The sequence below is a fragment of the Vipera berus genome (assembly GCF_964194415.1).
Source record: "Vipera berus genome assembly, chromosome: 4".
Classification (NCBI taxonomy): domain Eukaryota; kingdom Metazoa; phylum Chordata; class Lepidosauria; order Squamata; family Viperidae; genus Vipera; species Vipera berus.
Genome location: NC_138206.1, coordinates 120,740,655 through 120,758,451, shown reverse-complemented (window position 1 = coordinate 120,758,451; position 17,797 = coordinate 120,740,655). Strand labels below are relative to the sequence as shown.

The 17,797-nt window shown below is 42.5% G+C and overlaps 1 protein-coding gene across 1 annotated transcript in view; it reads right to left on the bottom strand.

Annotated features, from left to right (window-relative positions):
* DGKH (diacylglycerol kinase eta) overlaps positions 1-17,797 on the bottom strand; it is a 111,918-nt gene that overhangs the window by 3,965 nt on the left and 90,156 nt on the right. Inside the window, exons 25-30 of the mRNA XM_081327994.1 lie at positions 17,533-17,638; positions 16,761-16,853; positions 14,207-14,326; positions 13,346-13,454; positions 11,008-11,138; positions 581-5,267 (exon numbers count right to left, since the gene is read on the bottom strand). Coding sequence (XP_081184120.1) covers positions 5,178-5,267; positions 11,008-11,138; positions 13,346-13,454; positions 14,207-14,326; positions 16,761-16,853; positions 17,533-17,638 — 649 coding nt within the window. The 3' untranslated portion in view covers positions 581-5,177. The remainder of the gene's footprint in view (positions 1-580; positions 5,268-11,007; positions 11,139-13,345; positions 13,455-14,206; positions 14,327-16,760; positions 16,854-17,532; positions 17,639-17,797) is intronic.

Sequence of the window (17,797 nt, the reverse complement as noted above, 5' to 3'; positions counted from 1 at the left end):
TAGAATCAAGATCGCGTGAAGTACTAATACCACTTTACAATGCTTTGGTAAGGCCACACCTGGAATACTGCATCCAGTTTTGGTCACCACGATGTAAAAAAGATGTCGAGACTCTAGAAAGGGTACAGAGAAGAGCAACCAAGATGATTAGGGGGCTGGAGGCTAAAACATATAGGGAACGGTTGCTGGAATTGGGTATGTGTAGTTTAACGAAGAGAAGGGTGAGGGGTGACATGATAGCAGTGTTCCAATATCTCAGGGGCTACCACAAAGAAGAGGGAGTCAAGCTATTCTCCAAAGCCCCTGAAGGCAGGACAAGAAGCAACGGATGGAAACTAGTCAAGGAGAGAAGCAACCTAGAACTAAGGAGAAACTTCCTGACAGTTAGAACAATTAACCAGTGGAACAACCTGCCTCCAGAGGTGGTGAATGCTCTAACACTGGAGGTTTTTAAGAAGAGACTGGACAGCCGTTTGCCTGAAATGATGTAGGGTTTCCTGCCTGAGCAGGAGGTTGGACTAGATGACCTCCAAGGTCCCTTCCAACTTTATATTATTATTATTATTATTAAGTTTGCGACAAGTTTGCTTCACTTGCCTCTGCGCAATTCAAGCTTTGAAGTCAAGAGCGATTCGCCCCTCGACTAACATGGCAACTCTTACAACGTGCGTGTTCAAATTCTTGCGGTCAACCCATTATTTGGGGGGAAAAACCCGGCACTTTCTCACTGGGTTTTTCAGTGCTTGAACACTGAAGCGCCACCTTAAAATATTAAACTGGCGCCCCACCTTCCAGACCCAGCTAGTCCTCGGCTTACAGCAATTCATTTAGTGACCATTTGAAGTTTTCAACAGCCCTGAAAAAAGGGACCTATGACCATTTTTCACACCTAACAACCCCTACAGCCGCGTGATCAGAAATTCAGACTTTTGGCCACTGACTCATATTTACGACAGTTGCAGTGTCCCGGGGTCACGTGATCCCCTTTTCTGACCTGCTAACTTCAACAGAGAAAGTTAGGACTATATTAATCAAATAACCGTGAATTAAGGATTGGGGGGAGGGGGAACCCGCAATATCTATGCTGACTTACTACCATTTTCCTAAAAGGGCTTCGTTTGTATTTTTCGGGACCGAAAAAAAGTAAGAGTAGAATGAAGACTTAATCTTTTTGCGCAGCTGTAGAACTCTGCCTAATGAAATCACAAGGAACCAGCAGGGAAATTCTACTTCCAGGAGTTAACAAAAAAAGGGTGTTTTTTTTTCCCTTTAAAAAAAAATATATCTAATTTTCTGCATTCAGCACTGTTTACTTCCCTAGAACAGCATATTAATATTCTGAAAGGGGGGGAAAAAACCCCCACAAAGCGAGTAATCGTGACTAAATTAAAAATAATTCTAGCCTTCTTTTCTGTGCATGGCAGCTTTATGTTAATTCCTTTTTCTTCTTCTTTTTTAACCCACCAGGATGCTTTAAGAAAGGGAAGGGGGGGGGAAAGGATTATTGCGCCACGGAAGGCGGCATTTGCACGTTTGTGAACCAAGAATGCGATAGGTACGGCAAAATATCAAAATGAGTGTAGTTAACAGTGCAATCTGGGGAAAACGTTAATGCAACTGCTGAGAAGATAATGAATTTTCCACGACGGTTTCATGAGGTCAGTTTACAAGCATTTTGCTTTTCAAACCGATCAAAATAGGAGCTGGAAGGGCCCTTGGAGGTCTTCTAGTCCAACCCCCTGCTCAAGCACGAGATCCTGGACCTTTTCGGACAAGTGGCTGGCCAGTCTTGAAAACCTCCAGTGATGGAGCACCCACAATTTCTGGTGGCAAGCCGTTCCATTGGTTAATTGTTGTCACTGTAGGAAATTTCTTCTTAGTTCCAGGTTGCTTCTCTCCTTGATTAAGTTCCATCCATTGCTTCTTGTCCTGCCTTCGGGTGCTTTGGAGAATAGGTTGACCCCTCCCCCCTCTTCTTTGTGGCAGCCCCTCAAATACTGGAAGACTGCTATCATGTCTCTCCTATTTCTTCTTGTCTTTAGACTAGCCAAACCCAAGTCCCGCAGCCGTTCTTCGTATGTTGTACCCTCCAGGCCTTGGATCATCTTAGTGGCTCTTCTTTGCACTTTTTCCAAAGTCTCAACATCTTTTTTTTCCCCCTCATGCTGTGAGCAAAACTGGATTGCAAAAAAGATGTTGAGACTTTGGAGAAAATAGCAGCCCCTCAAATACTGGGATACTCCTATCATCGCCCCCCTCCCCCCCCATTCCTTCTTTTCTCTAAACTAGCCATACCCAAATCCTGTAACCATTCTTCATATGTTTTTTTTTATCCCCAGGCCCTTAATCATCTTAGTTGCTCTTCCTTGCACTTCCTTCTCCTTGCACACAATTCCATGCCGAGGGTTTGCACGTGAACACTAAGCCATCTTGAACCTAAATAAACATTTAATATTGATCGTATGCGTCTGCTCGAGTAGAGGTTGCTATCTCTAGTGGCAGTTAAGCTTGGCAAGGCTAGTCTATTGTCCATCTCTGTGTCTTTCAATAACTTATAGCTTATGCTCCTCGACTTACATCAGTTCGTTTAGTGACTGTTCAAAGTTAAAATGGCATTTTAAAAAAGGGACCTATGACCATTTTTCACACTATTGCAGCATCCCCATGGTCACATGATCAAAATTCAGATACTTGGCAAATAGCTCACATTTATGACGGTTGCAATGTCCTGGCGTCATGTGATCCCTTTTTGCTACCTTCTGACAAGCAAAGTCAATGGGCAAGCCAGATTCACTTAACAACTGGTTCCGCTGTAACTTCACACAGTCACTAAATGAACTGTTGTAAGCTGAGGACTTCCTATAATTGACACTCAGCAAGAGGAGAAAAGCTAAAGTCTAATGTGTGAAGCAGGACATTGGGTTCTTAAAGGAACCCAAACTGGAAACAAACGATTGATCTAGAGCAGCGGTCTTCAAACTTAATAATAATAATAATAATAAAGTTGGAAGGGACCTTGGAGGTCATCTAGTTTAACCCCCTGCTCAGGCAGGAAACCTTATACCATTTCAGGCAAATGGCTGTCCAGTCTCTTGGCCCTTTTATGGCTTGGGGACTTCAACTCCCAGAATTCCTCAGCCAGCCTCCATTTTGTTTGTTAGATTTAAGACAGGGGTCTTCAAACTTGGCCCTTTTGTGGACTTCAGTTCCCAGAATTCCTTAGCCAGCCTCCATTTTGTTTGTTACATTTAAGACAGGGGTCTTCAAACTTGGCCCTTTGATGACTTGTGGACTTCAGTTCCCAGAATTCCTCAGCCAGCGTGCATCCTGGTTAGCTTTTAGTGCTTTAAAAGATGGTAGAAGGCATTTAAGAGTTCACAATATCAACAGCGGGAGATCACAAAGGTGCTTTTCCCAAAAGGCAACTGGATGTTCTTGGTTGGTTTTGTGTGTTTTTTTTTCCTTTGAAAACGTTTCACTTCTCATCCAAGAAGCTTCTTCGGTTCTGTTCGGTTCAGTTCTTCAGATCTCTTCATTGGGAAGTGAAGAAGCTTCTAGGATGAGAAATGAAACGTTTTCAGAGGGGCGGGGAGGAGAAGGGGAAAAACACCCAAGAAAGTCCAGTTGTCTTTTTTTGAAAAAGCACCTTTGGGAAAACCATGACCTGCATGGTTGAGAATCTCCGTAGACCAGCGGGGGGGGGGGATGCTGGGAGCTGTAGTTCAACCAGAGTGGGAGGTGAGTCTGTAGCCAACACCATTGAGACACCATCTCAACTTTTGTGAATTGCTCTGCTGGTCTTCCTGGAATCCTAGAATCCAGAGATTTCCTGGCTCTCAAGCTGAGGCTCTATTTTCAGAAAAGGAATGTTTTTTTCTGGCCCAATCCACTAAATTTTCCAATCCATATTAACAAATGATTGGATAGCAATCTTTCTGACCAGGCGAAATCCATCTCTAAACTGGGGGGGGGGATGGGGGAGGAAATGCATGCTTAAAATACAGGGCTATATGATTTTCCAAGATTTCATTCGAATGGCATAATCGGGTCCCGGTGTTCGCCAAATCTGATGCGCTTTTGAGCCGACCAGACCGCCACATTTTGAAGCTCCGACATTCGAGGTAAACTTGGAGCTGCTTAAAGGAAGAGAAGTAAGCGTTGCATATTTTATCCATCGTAAAGAAAAACGTTCAAACCATCCTCCTTCGGGAACCAAAACCCCCAAAAATCTGCCCTGTTCTAGCATTTTCGCAATACTCTGAAATTACCTGAAGAAGCCAGAGTATATATAAGACCTTTCTCACAGCTAGAATATGGCAAGCCGGTCCGCCGCATGCAGCATCTTTACGTCACATCAGGAAGAAAATAAAAATAAAAATCCCTAACCCCAAAACAAGTAATAAATTAAACCTTATTAAAAAAAAACAGATATAAAAGTTTTTCAAGTGTAAGAAGTGTCATGTAAACAGGCAGGCGGTTTTGGGCCAAGAAGCCAGGAGTTTAAGCATCTCCGTTCACGGCATTCAACATTATTTTCGGCCAATGAAAAGGTGGGGGGGGAGAAACCCAAGAGAGTTATAGTTTGAGGTACCGGCGTCGCCGAAACACCCGGATGGGATCAAGTCTATGAGACGCCAGAGGCTCCAGATAAAGTTAGGCTTCAAGCAGTGGTGGGATTCATCCCGTTCGCACCACTTTGGCAGAACCGGTAGCCAATTTTTTTGTTGCCCAGGCCCTGGACGGACTTCTGGAAGTGGCATCCACGCAGAGAACCGATTGTTCCCGTATTTGAATCCCACCACTGGCTTCCAAAGACTTGTCAAAGAGAGCAATCTCATATTGTAAAAAAAAAAAATTGTGTCGCTGCGTTGAAAGGGACCTGGATCGGAAAGGAACCGCATGGATTGCCAGGGTCCCCGTAACGCAAATGCTACCCAGGAAAACGTTTTGACCGCGATGGGAGACATCTTTGATTACTTCTCACAATAAAGTTCTTTTTTTTTTAGACGCACAAAATCTTTCGGGTTGCCCACATCCCGCTCGTTCATCAAACCTCTCGCCCTGAACAGAGGAATATGTTCTTCTCACAACCTGGCCCTTTACTCGCCCGGCAGGAACCCGCAAGCTTCTACACCTTTGTGTAAGTAGCGCTTCCTCGACGGAGGAAGCTGGCACGGTTACAGTTCTGCAAACGGTGGACTCCGGCTGAATTCTTTAATTCCCTGAAGAATTCGCTTCATGTGGCCCACTTTCGTTATCCCCAGGTCCTGCAGGAGAAAGAAAGAAAGAAAGACAGATTCGCTCGCTCATTGAATTTTTGGCAATAAAGCTAATTTAGGGAAGCACTCATTTAAGTCAACGAGTCCATTTTTCTTCCCAACAGGCCAATTATTGCAGACACGAAGGTGCATTCAGACACTGAACTGTGTTTCCAAGGAAAAGCCAACTTTTTCAAAAGAAGTGGCGCCGTCTATTTCCCCCCCCCCCCCCGCTGTATTCTTTATTTCTTAGATTTTAGTCTTACACTCAATAATAACGATACTTGATTTGTTTCTCTGGAATGGGGAATTGGGTTGTGTGTATAAAGATCCCCCCTTTGTTTCTGAAGCACAATGTGGAATTGCAGTTTGGCCCTACCAGCTTCCAAAACCTGGCAGCGTTAAGCACGGTGAATAAAATAACCAGTAACGATCTTAAATTAAAAAACACACACACCAAGTCTTAGGAAATCTAGCATCAAGGAAAGGTATTTCTAGTTAATATGCTGATTAGGAAATCATAGAAATTAATTACTATCGACTGTTGTTAAATACATGAACCCAGACAAGACGTTGTTTACTAAGCACTAAAGATTGTTATCGTAAAAAATCCATAATATATATATTTTTTTTAAAAAAGGCAATCTAGCAGAACAAGATAGACATTAGAAAATTTAGCAGCAAAACCTGACCAACGTTATACACAAATATTGATGCTAGATCGTCATACAACAAAGCCGTTTCTGTTGACTTTTTTTTTAAAAAATACGGTTGGCGGCTCAGCTTTGCAGGATTTCAGTACTCAAGACCAACGTGAAACAGCCCAGGACAAAAAAAAACAAAAAAATACATTCCTTCAAAACAAAACTGAAAAATTGCATCTTGAAATCCTCCTAAATGTTTGCAGGCAGTCTGGCTGTAAAGGAGCCGGTTCATTACAATCATTCAGTCGTGACCGTCATAAATCAGATGGTCACCCTTTTTAGGACCTTTCGTTAAGGCGCTCCTTAAGCAAGGCTGGGGTCGTTAAGTGAACGCTGTGGTCGTTAAACAGATCCTTTGTTGGCTGTGGGGCGTTTTTGCTGAAAGAAACAGAAGTAAACCACCAGCTTCCCGCAAAAAATATTATACCGGTGGTCCTCGACTTACGACCACAATTGAGCCCAAACTTTCTGTTGTTAAGTGAGACGTTTGTCAAGGGACTTTTGCTCCACTTTACAACTTTTCTCCCTGCAGTTGAGAAGTGAATCACTGCAGTGGTTAAGTCAGTAACACGGTTGTTAAACAAATCTGGCTTCCCCATGGACTTTGCTTGTCGGAAGGTCGCCAAAGGGGATCATGTGACCCCGCCCCCAACCCGGGATGCTGCAACCGTTATAAGTACATGCCAGTTGCCAAGAGTCTGAATTCTGATCACGTGACCCGTGGGGATGCTGCAACGGTCACAAGTCAACTTTTCCCCAGTACCGTTGTAACTTTGGACGGTCACTAAATGAGCTGTCAGTCTAGAACTACCTGTAAACCACAGTCCCAGATCTGCAGGATACTGCAAACCATCATAAATGTAGCCCAATTTCCAAGTACCTGGACAGTAAACAAATAACTGGAGGGATGGTAGGGATCAGAATTGGGTCATAAGAACCTTTTCGTGTGTGTGTGTGTGTGTGTGTGTGTGTGTGTGTGTGTGTGTGTGTGTGCGTCCATTGTAACTTGAACGGTTGCTAAGAAAACAGTTGTAAGTCAGGGATTCCCTGTGTTCAGGAAGTTCTCAATGTACCACCCCAAAATTTATGTCGCTAAGTGAGAAATTCGTTGAGGGAATTTTGCCCCATTGTGCAACTTTTCTTGCCACCCTTGTTACGTGAATCCCGGCAGTTGATAAATTAGTAACCTGGTTGTAATGTGAATCTGGCTTCCCCCGTGGACTTTGCTTGTCAGAAGGTCGCAAAAGGGGATCACGTGACCCCTGGGGGTGCCGTGACCATCATAAATGTGAGTCGGTCATCAAATATCCGAATGTGAATCAGAGGACCGCGGGCATGCTGCAACAGTCATAAGTGTGAAAAAACGGTCTTCAGTCTTTTTTTTTCAGTGCCGTTGTAACTGTGAACCATCACCAAGCGGTTGTAAGCTGAGGACTCCCAGTATATTGAGGAACAGGAGAAATGCTCTAATCCAGGGGTCTTCAAACATGGCCTTTTGATGACTTGTGGACATCAACTCCCAGAATTCCCCAGCCATCCAGAAACAATACCCTAAGCCAGAGGTCTTCAAACTTGGCCCTTTGATGACTTGTGGACTTCAACTCCCAGAATTCCTCAGCCAGCCTCCATTTTGTTTGTTAGATTTAAGACAGGGGTCTTCAAAGTTGGCCCTTTGATGACTTGTGGACTTCAACTTCCAGAAATCCTCAGCTGAAGAATTCTGGGTGTTGAAGTCTACAAGTCATCAAAGGGCCAACTTTGAAAACCCCTGCTCTAATCACTCCTCTAACTATGGAGTCTTAGTTTTTTTTTAATCCCTGAGGGATTTGGGAGCGTGCTGAATCCAATCCAAGGCCAGTGCTTGTAGCTCCTTGGAGTAACTGGTGTGTTAAGTTTCAAGACTTTTACTTGCGGCCTTCCTGAAGCTCAGCTGGCATTGCAGTCTCCAACTAGCCCTTCATTCAAAGTCTAGAATTTCCAACTTAGCTGCAGTTTCCTAGTTATGTGCTGCTGCCCTCCTACGCTCATTTCAGTTGATGCTTCCACTCTCCTGTTCCAGTTTAGGACCGTCGGACAGCAGAGCAACGAAGCAAGAGTTTGGAGTCTCGCCTTGCCTGGCTGTTAAATGAAATTTGGGGGGGAGAGGGGGGGTGTCAATATGATCTTCCCTGAAAATCACCGGAAGGCCGGACAAGAAGCAACGGAGGGAAACTGACCAAAGAGGGAAGCAACTTAGAACAAAGGAGAAATTTCCTGACAGTGAGAACAATTAATCAGTGGAACTACTTGCCACCAGAAGCTGTGAATGCTCCAACACTGGAAGTCTTTAACAAGAGACTGGACAGCCATTTGTCTGAAATAGTGTAGGGTTTCCTGCCTGAGCAGGGGGTTGGACTAGATGACCTCCAAGGTCCCTTCCAACTTTATATTATTATTATTATTATTATTATTATTATTATTATTATTATTATTATTATTATTATTATTATTATTATTATTATTATCATTATTATTATTATTATTATTATTATACATGATTGGTTATCCCGCACCTTCTATTCTCCTAAACCTTACAAAGAAATACAAGTAGGAGAGTCCTCCACTTACAAAACTGTTTAGTGACCGTTCAAAGTTGCAACGGTGCTTCCGGCCTTTCTTCACACTATCGACCATCACAGCTTCCCCGCGGTCACGTGAGCAAAATTCAAATGCTTGGTGACTGACTCATACTTATGATGATGATTGCAGTGTCCCCGGGGGTCTCGTGATCCCCTTTTGCGACCTCCTGACAAGCAAAGTCAATGGGAGAAGCCGGATTCACTTAACAACCGGGTTACTAACTGAACAACTGCAGCGATTCACTTAATGACTAGGGCAAGAAAGGTTGTAGAATGGGGCAAAGCTCCCTGAACCAAGGTCTCACTTAACAACAGAAATGCGGGGCTCAATTTTGTGACTGTAAGCCAAGCATCACCTGCACACAAACTTATTTCTGTAATATCGAGCAGTGTACCGAGCTGTACGTGTATAAACACACTAAAGCTATTTACTACGATACAAAACCCGATGCAAGTAAAAAGATGATTTATCCGAGTTCCTTCTGCTCGCGTGTACATGCACTGCTCTTAGCGTTGTGCCATGCCTAGTCAATCATTTGGAAAAGTGCAAAAGTACAAACGTTAAGCACCCATCTGCAGCTCTTTAAAGCAGCCGAGTCCTAACCCAAAATCACACTGCTGGTCTCTGTCATCCAGGAAAAGGTGCGGTCGCTTTAAAGAGCTACAAACAGATGCTTTTTGTTTTTGCTTTTCCATGTTTCTGGAATCAAATCCATAGCTCTAATTGCTATATTGATATTTTTTTTTGTATTCCCTCTCTGCTCTCATTTAGGCCCTGAACTAACCAAAATGCTTGTTAACATGCAAACTGGATGTTCTCTCTCTCTCTCCCTCTCCCTCTCTCTCTCTCTCTCTCTCTCTCTCTCTCTCTCTCTCTCTCTCTCTCTCTCTCTCTCTCTCTCTCTCTCTCTCTCTCTCTCTCTCTCTCTCTCTCTCTCTCTCTCTCTCTCTCTCTCTCTCTCTCTCCATATATATATATATATATGAATGAAACCCACAATGAAATCCAAACTGAACAAAATAATAGTATGATGGAAGGCTTTTCTACTGATTATGATTATGTTTTTATGATTATTAATTTTCTTATTTTGCATGTACACTGACAGCTTATGCACCGGAGACAAATTCCTTGTGTGTCTAATCACACGAGGCCAATAAAGTTATTCTATTCTATTCTATTCTATTCTATTCTATTCTATTCTATTCTATTCTATTCTATTCTATTCTATTCTATTATTCTATTCTATTCTATTCTATTCTATTCTATTCTATTCTATTCTATTCTATTCTATTCTAATTTTCTATTCTATTCTATTCTATTCTATTCTATTCTATTCTATTCTATTCTATTCTATTCTATTCTATTCTATTCTATTCTATTCTATCCTATCCCATCCCATTCTATTTTCTATTCCATTCTATTTTGTATTCTATTCTATTCTCAAGGTTGACTCAGCCTTCCAGCCTTCCCAGTTCGGTAAAATGTGGACCCAGATTATTGAGGGCAAGAGGCTGACTCTGCAAACCGCTTAGAGGGGGCTGTAAAGCACTATTCTATTCTATTCTATTCTATTCTATTCTATTCTATTCTATTCTATTCTATTCTATTCTATTCTATCCTATTCTTTATTTTCTATTCTCTATTCAGATTTATTCTAATTCTATCATTCTATTCTATTCTATTCTATTCTATTCTATTCTATTCTATTCTATTCTATTCTATTCTATTCTATTCTATTCTATTCTATTCTATTCTATTCTATTCTATTCTACCCTATTCTTTATTTTCTATTCTCTATTCAGATTTATTCTAATTCTATCATTCTATTCTATTCTATTCTATTCTAATTCTATTCTAATTCTATTCTATTCTATTCTGTTCTATTCTATTCTATTCTATTCTATTCTATTCTATTCTATTCTATTCTATTCTATTCTATTCTATTCTATTCTATTCTATTCTATTCTATTCTAATTCTATACTATTCTATTCTCTACTCCACTCCATTCTATATTTTCTATACTATTCTCCTCCACTTCTATTGGAGTACTGAACCGAACAAGCTCCTTGGATGAGAAGAGAGAAACATTTTCAAAGAAAAAACCCCCCAAACGTCCAGTTGCCTTTGGGGGAAAAACAAAAAAAAAACCTTTGGGGCCACCGTGACCTGGATGACGGAGGATCTGCCCAGGCCTCTTCCAGAAGGAACACACCTGTCCTTCTCAGTCTTCCCAGGCCGAGAGAATTCAGCCTAACTGACAGCAGTTTTGGAGGGGGGGGGTCGGGTGTGTTACGCACGCAGGGATGCATGTTAAAAAGCCAAGCTCCAGGCACACAGCTGGGAGGGGGGAAGGGAAAGGGGGAAAAGCTTGTCATTCATTCTTCGAAAGGCTGCTAAGGCAGAAAAGTAGCAGAAACGCAAATACCTTCAGGTCTCGCCTCTCCAGGTGCAAAAGCTCAGAGCCTCGGATGTCGTGACTGATGAAGATGTCTTTGTATTCTCCCAAACTCAGCAGGTCCAGCCAAGCCGCTACTTCATCCGTGCCCCATTTCTGAACTACCAAAGTTAAGAGCAAAACCCCCTTAATTTCTCTACAGGCTGGGCCGCGCGGCGAGCGAAGGTTAGGCCGCGGAGGGTGAAGGACAGAAGAGAAGAGAACAAGGCAGTGACAGCAGAAGTCGGGGGGGGGGTGATGGGAAGCAGCTTCGGGCATGCAGGTTTAAAGGGAGGGAAGACCCCGGGAGTCGGAGGGCTGTCTTGACTTCTAGCCATGCTCTCGGCTCCAACATCCAGCTCTGCCCTCAAGCTTCCCAGGCCCAACTCGTTAGCTTCTTTAATTAAGGTCGGGGCTGCCTGCACAGATGCCTAGGATATGCAAATGGCAATATATTGTTTCCAATAGAGGAGAATAATTCATAGTTGAAATGAGGGGCCCTTGGTGCTAACACTGATGATGTGACCTAGTTTGGCTAATGAAATGTCTGCAAGAAAACAAGCAATCTCAGAGAGGACCAAAGGAGCCTACAGTTCTCCTCCTCCTCCTCCTCCTCCTCCTCCTCCTCCTCCTCCTCCTCCTCCTCGCACTGATGATGTTCCCTAGTTTGGCTAATGAAGTGTCTGCAAGAAAACAAGCAATCTCAGGGAGGACCAAGGAGCCTACAGTTCTCCTCCTCCTCCTCCTCCTCCTCCTCCTCCTCCTCCTCCTCTTTGCAAACTCCATTCCTTTCTAGCACTGATGACGTTCCCTAGTTTGGCTAATGAAACGCCTGCAAGAAAACAAGCAAACTCAGAGAGCACCAAGGACCCCCGAATATATTGATTGAAATGCAAACGGGGGTGGGGTGGGGGAATAGCCTTTGTGGAGACCTAAACAGCTGCCATGTTTAATTCGTGCATTACTTCTTTCACCTGATCAAATAAACAGGCCTCCTTTGAAGGTCTGTACACATCATGGGGCCCAGAGAAAGGACTTCAGTACTGGAGGAGGCATGGATAAGAAATTGGGTGTGCATTTTATCAAAAGTGGCTTTATCAGAAGCGACCTGTGACCCAGGATACCTCCATCCAGTTCCAAAGGCAGTTAGTTAATCATTTCAAATATATCCCCTCCAATTAATTAAAAATTCTTCATGTGGCTTTGTATTCTAGCATTTTGAAATTGACAATTGTTTTAAAAACAGGGCTGCTGTACCATATAATGCAACCTGCCACAGTGAGGAAGTAAAACGAGGATCATCCGTTTTCCTAATGAAAAGTAATGTTCTATGGCGCTTCAGCATCTAAAAAAGTATTATTTTTTTGTTGAGATAACAGTTTCTACGCTGATTTTTTTTCTGCATAGGAAACTTTGAACAGTGCAGAAATTACCAGCATGTTCTGGAGGAGAAGAAGACTGTATTCACAAAGGACATCGGTCAGGTTTGGTCTCTTGTGGTGGCTAAATGGTCCACTTTTAAAATACATTGAGCACTTGACTGCATCTGCTAGACAAGACCAGTAAAATAGCACATCATGTCTTTAACAGAAACTCAATGGCTTGCTAAAGCTTGATGAACATCTGAGAACTTTCAAGGGGTTGTATCTTCTAGAGAAGATCAGCAAAATAGCCTATCTTGTCTTTAACAGAAACTCAATGGCTTGCTAAAGCTTGAAGAAGACCTGAGAACTTTCAAGGGGTTGCATCTTCTAGAGGAGACCAGCAAAACAGCACATAATGTCTTTAAAGGAAACTCAATGGCTTGCTAAAGCTTGAAGAAGACCTGAGAACTTTCAAGGGATTTCAACTTTCTCCGTTGATGGAGATGCTGTAAAACATATGGGGCAGGAACCTCAGAAGTCCAATTTATGGGTTCTGAAATCCCCTTGTGTGGTTTAGGCTCCAAATATGAAAGCCTTTTCTGAACTTTGGAGAAGATGGTGGGCTTCAAAATGGTGAAATAGGCTTTAAACATTGCAAGATGCCCAAAGTGTTAACTTACCCCTCAAGACCCCATCCCCAAATGGATCCTTAATTTGCTCCCTTTTAAAATGTAGCCCACAGTGTGTCACACAAAACCTTGTGGCCTCCTTAAGCCATGACAGTTACACACCCTTGACCTGCAAGTAGATGTAAGGGACAACTTTCTCGTGAGATAAAGAAACTTCAAGTCATCATGAAGATGGAATAACAAGGAAGCCCAAGGCAAGCTCACTGCATATTGGGTTCTACACAATCCATTCACAATTCTATATTTTCTAAGCAACAGTATTTTTTAAAAGCATACCAGGCTGGGTGTTGGTCTTCTGTTTTTGAACCTTTTCCTTTTTAAACTTTGGCACTATACGAAACACGGTACTGCGACTGTTTCTTTTACAGTATTCCAAAGGAGGATCCTAAAAAGATAAGAAGATTATTATTTTTTCTTTTTGTTATATATATATTCTATTCTGCATTCTATTCTATTCTGCATTCTATTCTATTCTGCATTCTATTCTATTCTGCATTCTATTCTGTTCTGTTCTGTTCTATTCATCCACCAATTTATTTGTTAAAAGCAATATGGAGGAGATTAAACTGTAATATTTTTTTTAAAAAAAGATCCTATACACTCAGTGCAAGATGTGCTTCATTGAAAAGGATTGTTATGAGATAAAATACAATGGATAATCTTTATAAGATGAAACAAAAATTAAGTTACCAAATGTTTATTCTTTTAACAAATAAATTGGTGGATGAATAGAATAGAATAGAATAGAATAGAATAGAATAGAATAGAATAGAATAGAATAGAATAGAATAGAATAGAATAGAATAGAATAGAATAGAATAGAATAGAATAGAATAGAATAGAATAGAATAGAATAGAATAGAATAGAATAGAATAGAAAATATGGAATGGAATAGAATAGAATAGAACAAAACAGAACAGAATAGAATAGAATAGATTTTTCAATCTCAATCAGATGCAACTCCCTGAAGGGATGCTTGTTCACAGAAGGTTCAAATTCGTCCTCCAATTCATCTTCAAAGCATCCACAATCCCTAACAGTAATTTTCCTGCACATGTCTCAGACTTTCAAGGTAGGTCCAATCAAACAGAAAGAACAGCAAGGGTTCAGCCCTGGCGTGCGTGAATTCCACCCACCTCGTCATCATTCATCTGTAGAACATAGCAGAGCCAAGGAATTTCAGCCAACTTTCTCAGTTCCGTCTCCAAATTGTGCACCGCTGACACCAGCAACTCCTCACAAGGAGATTCCAATTGCTACCAAAAACAACCAAACATAATTTTATTAGGCTGAATTGTCTAACAAGAATCTCTGTCTCTCTCTGTCTCTGTCTCTCTCTCTCTCTCTGTCTCTAGATAGATAGATAGATAGATAGATAGATAGATAGATAGATAGATAGATAGATAGATAGATAGATAGATAGATAGAGAGTTCCAGAAAAACATCTACTTCTGCTTCATTGACTATGCTAAAGCCTTTGACTGTGTGGGTCATAACAAACTGTGGCAAGTTCTTAAAGAGATGGGCGTACCAGACCATCTTATTTGTCTCTTGAGAAACCTATATGTGGGCCAAGAAGCAACAGTGAGAACTGGACACGGAACCACTGATTGGTTCACAATTGGGAAAGGAGTCCGGCAAGGCTGTATACTGTCGCCCTGCCTATTTAACTTATATGCAGAGCACATCATGAGAAAGGCAGGGCTAGATGAATCAAAAGTTGGAATTAAGATTGCCGGAAGAAATATCAACAACCTAAGATATGCAGATGATACCACTCTAATGGCAGAAAGTGAAGAGGAACTAAAGAGCCTCTTGTTGCGAGTGAAGAAGGAGAGTGCAAAACTTGGGTTGAAGCTAAACATTAAGAAAACCAAGACCATGGCATCCGGCCCTCTCAATTCCTGGCAAATAGATGGGGAAGAAATGGAGGTAGTGACAGATTTTATTTTCCTGGGCTCCAAGATCACTGCAGATGGGGACTGTAGCCAAGAAATTAAAAGACGCTTGCTCCTGGGGAGGAAAGCCATGGCAAATCTAGACAGCACACTAAAAAGCAGAGACATCACCCTGTCAACAAAAGTGCGTATAGTCAAGGCCATGGTCTTCCCAGTTGCAATGTATGGCAGTGAAAGTTGGACCATAAAAAAAGCTGAGCGCCAAAGAATTGAGGCCTTTGAACTCCGGTGCTGGAGAAGACTCCTGTGAGTCCCTTGGACTGCAAGGCGATCAAACTGGTTAGTCCTAGAGGAGATCAACCCTGACTGCTCTTTAGAAGGCCAGATCCTGAACCTAAAACTCAAATACTTTGGCCACCTAATGAGAAAGAAGGACTCACTGGAGAAGAGCCTAATGCTGGGAAAGATTGAGGGCAATAGAAGAAGGGGACGACAGAGAATGAGGTGGCTGGATGGAGTCACTGAAGCAGGAGGCGTGAGCTTAAATGGACTCCAGAAGATGGTAGAGGACAGGAAGGCCGGGAGGAACGTTGTCCATAGGGTCGCAATGAGTCGGACACAACTTCGCAGCTAACAACAACAACATATATATATCATCATCTATCTATCAATCAACATCTAGCTATCTAGCTATCTGTCTGTCTATATCATATATCTACAGTATCTCTATGTCTGTCTATCTCTGCCTGCCTGCCTGCCTGCCTGCCTGCCTGCCTGCCTGCCTGCCTGCCTGCCTGCCTGCCTATCTATCTATCTATCTATCTATCTATCTATCTATCTATCTATCTATCTATCTATCTATCTATGTCTGTCTGTCTATTTATCTATATCCATATCCATATCATTATCCATATCTATACCTATTCTTATATTTATGTCTATATATCTATATATCTGTTATCCATATCTATACATCTATCTATATCTATCAACAATCTATTATTTATTATCTATCAGCCATCTCTCTCTCCCTCTCTATCTTCTATTTATCCATCATCTATCATTCCTCTATCTGTCTGTCTGTCTGTCTGTCTATCTACCTCTATGCCTCGCTATTCTCTCTCTCTCTCTCTCTCTCTCTCTCTCTCTCTCTCTCTCTCTCTCTCTCTCTCTCTCTCTCTCTCTCTCTCTCTCTCTCTCTCCCCCCCCCCCTCTTTCCTGGAAATGTCTCTGTTTAAGGACATAAAGTCATTCCCCCAACTCCGATCTCAGTCTAGTTACAATTCCTGGAGGGATGATTAAAATCCTCAGCTCCTTTATTTCCCCCCCCCCTCTTCTGACTTACTCTGCTTTATTTCCCGAAAGCCCGTTCTTTCTAGAACAGAGGTCCCCAACCTTTTGGGCGCCAGGAACTGATGCTCCGTGGAGAGAGGTTTTTCCGCAGACCGGAGGGTGCGTGGTTTTGTGTGCTGCCTCCATCCCATGGATGGGGCTTTGCTTGTTTGTGCGGACCGGTTGCTGGCATGCCGCAGCCCGGTACCAGTCCACGGACCAGGGGGGTTGGGGACCCTTGTTCTAGAAGACCTAGTGCTCAAGAAGTCGGACCTTCTGCCTTTTGCGTGAGATGATTCTGGAGCCTCTCAGCCTTACAGATACAGCATGGATAGAATCCACCACGTCAGAATCGGAGAGCCAGGACAACCGACAGCGAGAACATCAGGGATGGTGTCTGGAAAGGGTGTAGGCAACACCATGTGATAGATGAAGACATTTTTAGAGAGTTTCATCTTACCAAGGAGACTTTTCCAACCAGCAAGGATTCCGTTTCATCATGTAATGCCTTCACGGTGGCAGCGATTTCCAAGGCGGTATTTCTGCTAAGGCTCTGCAGAGAGAAAATAAAGGCGTGAAGATCCCAACAACACAAAGCTGTGAATTTAATTACAGGCCATCCTCAACTGACAACTGTTCCTTTAGGGACCGTTCAAAGTTACAAACGGGGACTCGGAGCCATTTTTCACACCTACGACCCTGGCGGCGTCCCCAGGGTCACGTGATCAGATTTCAGAGGCTTGGCAACTGGCATGTACTTATGACGGTTGCAGAGGCCCAGGGTCACGTGATCCCATTTTGCGACGTTCTAACAAGCAGAGTCAAATGGGGAAGCCAGATGTGCTTAACAACCCTGCAGTGATAACAACTGCAGTGTTTTGCTTAACTGTGACCAGCAAGATCATAAAATGGGGCAAAACTCACTTAACAACTGTCTTGCTTAGCAACTGAATTTTTTTAAAAAAATATTTTAAAGAAATAAAAACAAAATAAAAACAGAATAACAGACTTGGAAGGGACCTTAGACACGCTGGCTGAGGAATTCTGGGAGTTGAAGTCCACAAGTCATACAAGGGCCAAGTTGGAAGACCCTGCTTTACACAAAGGCTCTTAAAGAGACACAGACCCTGCTGAGTCATTCTCATCATTACTTTACATCTTACATCCCACACTACATAACCTGGTTAGCTGCCAAATCAATACCTTGACACAGATCTTTCTTTTTTCCTTACCTCAGGGAATTTTGGACCGGCTTTGGCTAAAGCATGAGAGCAGGCATTCACCGCATGGGCTAGCTCTTGTTCCAAGAGGCTATGAGCTTTGGCAGCTTCACAGATTCTGTGGAAAACAGCAAATCGAGGAAGGGAGGGTTAAACAGAGAAAGAGAATTTACAAAGGCCAGAAAATGGCTGGGTTCTTTCTTTATTAAATTTACAGGCTGCCCATCTCAGATGGACAAAACTGGGTTGCTTTAAAACAGAATAAAAACAGTAAAAA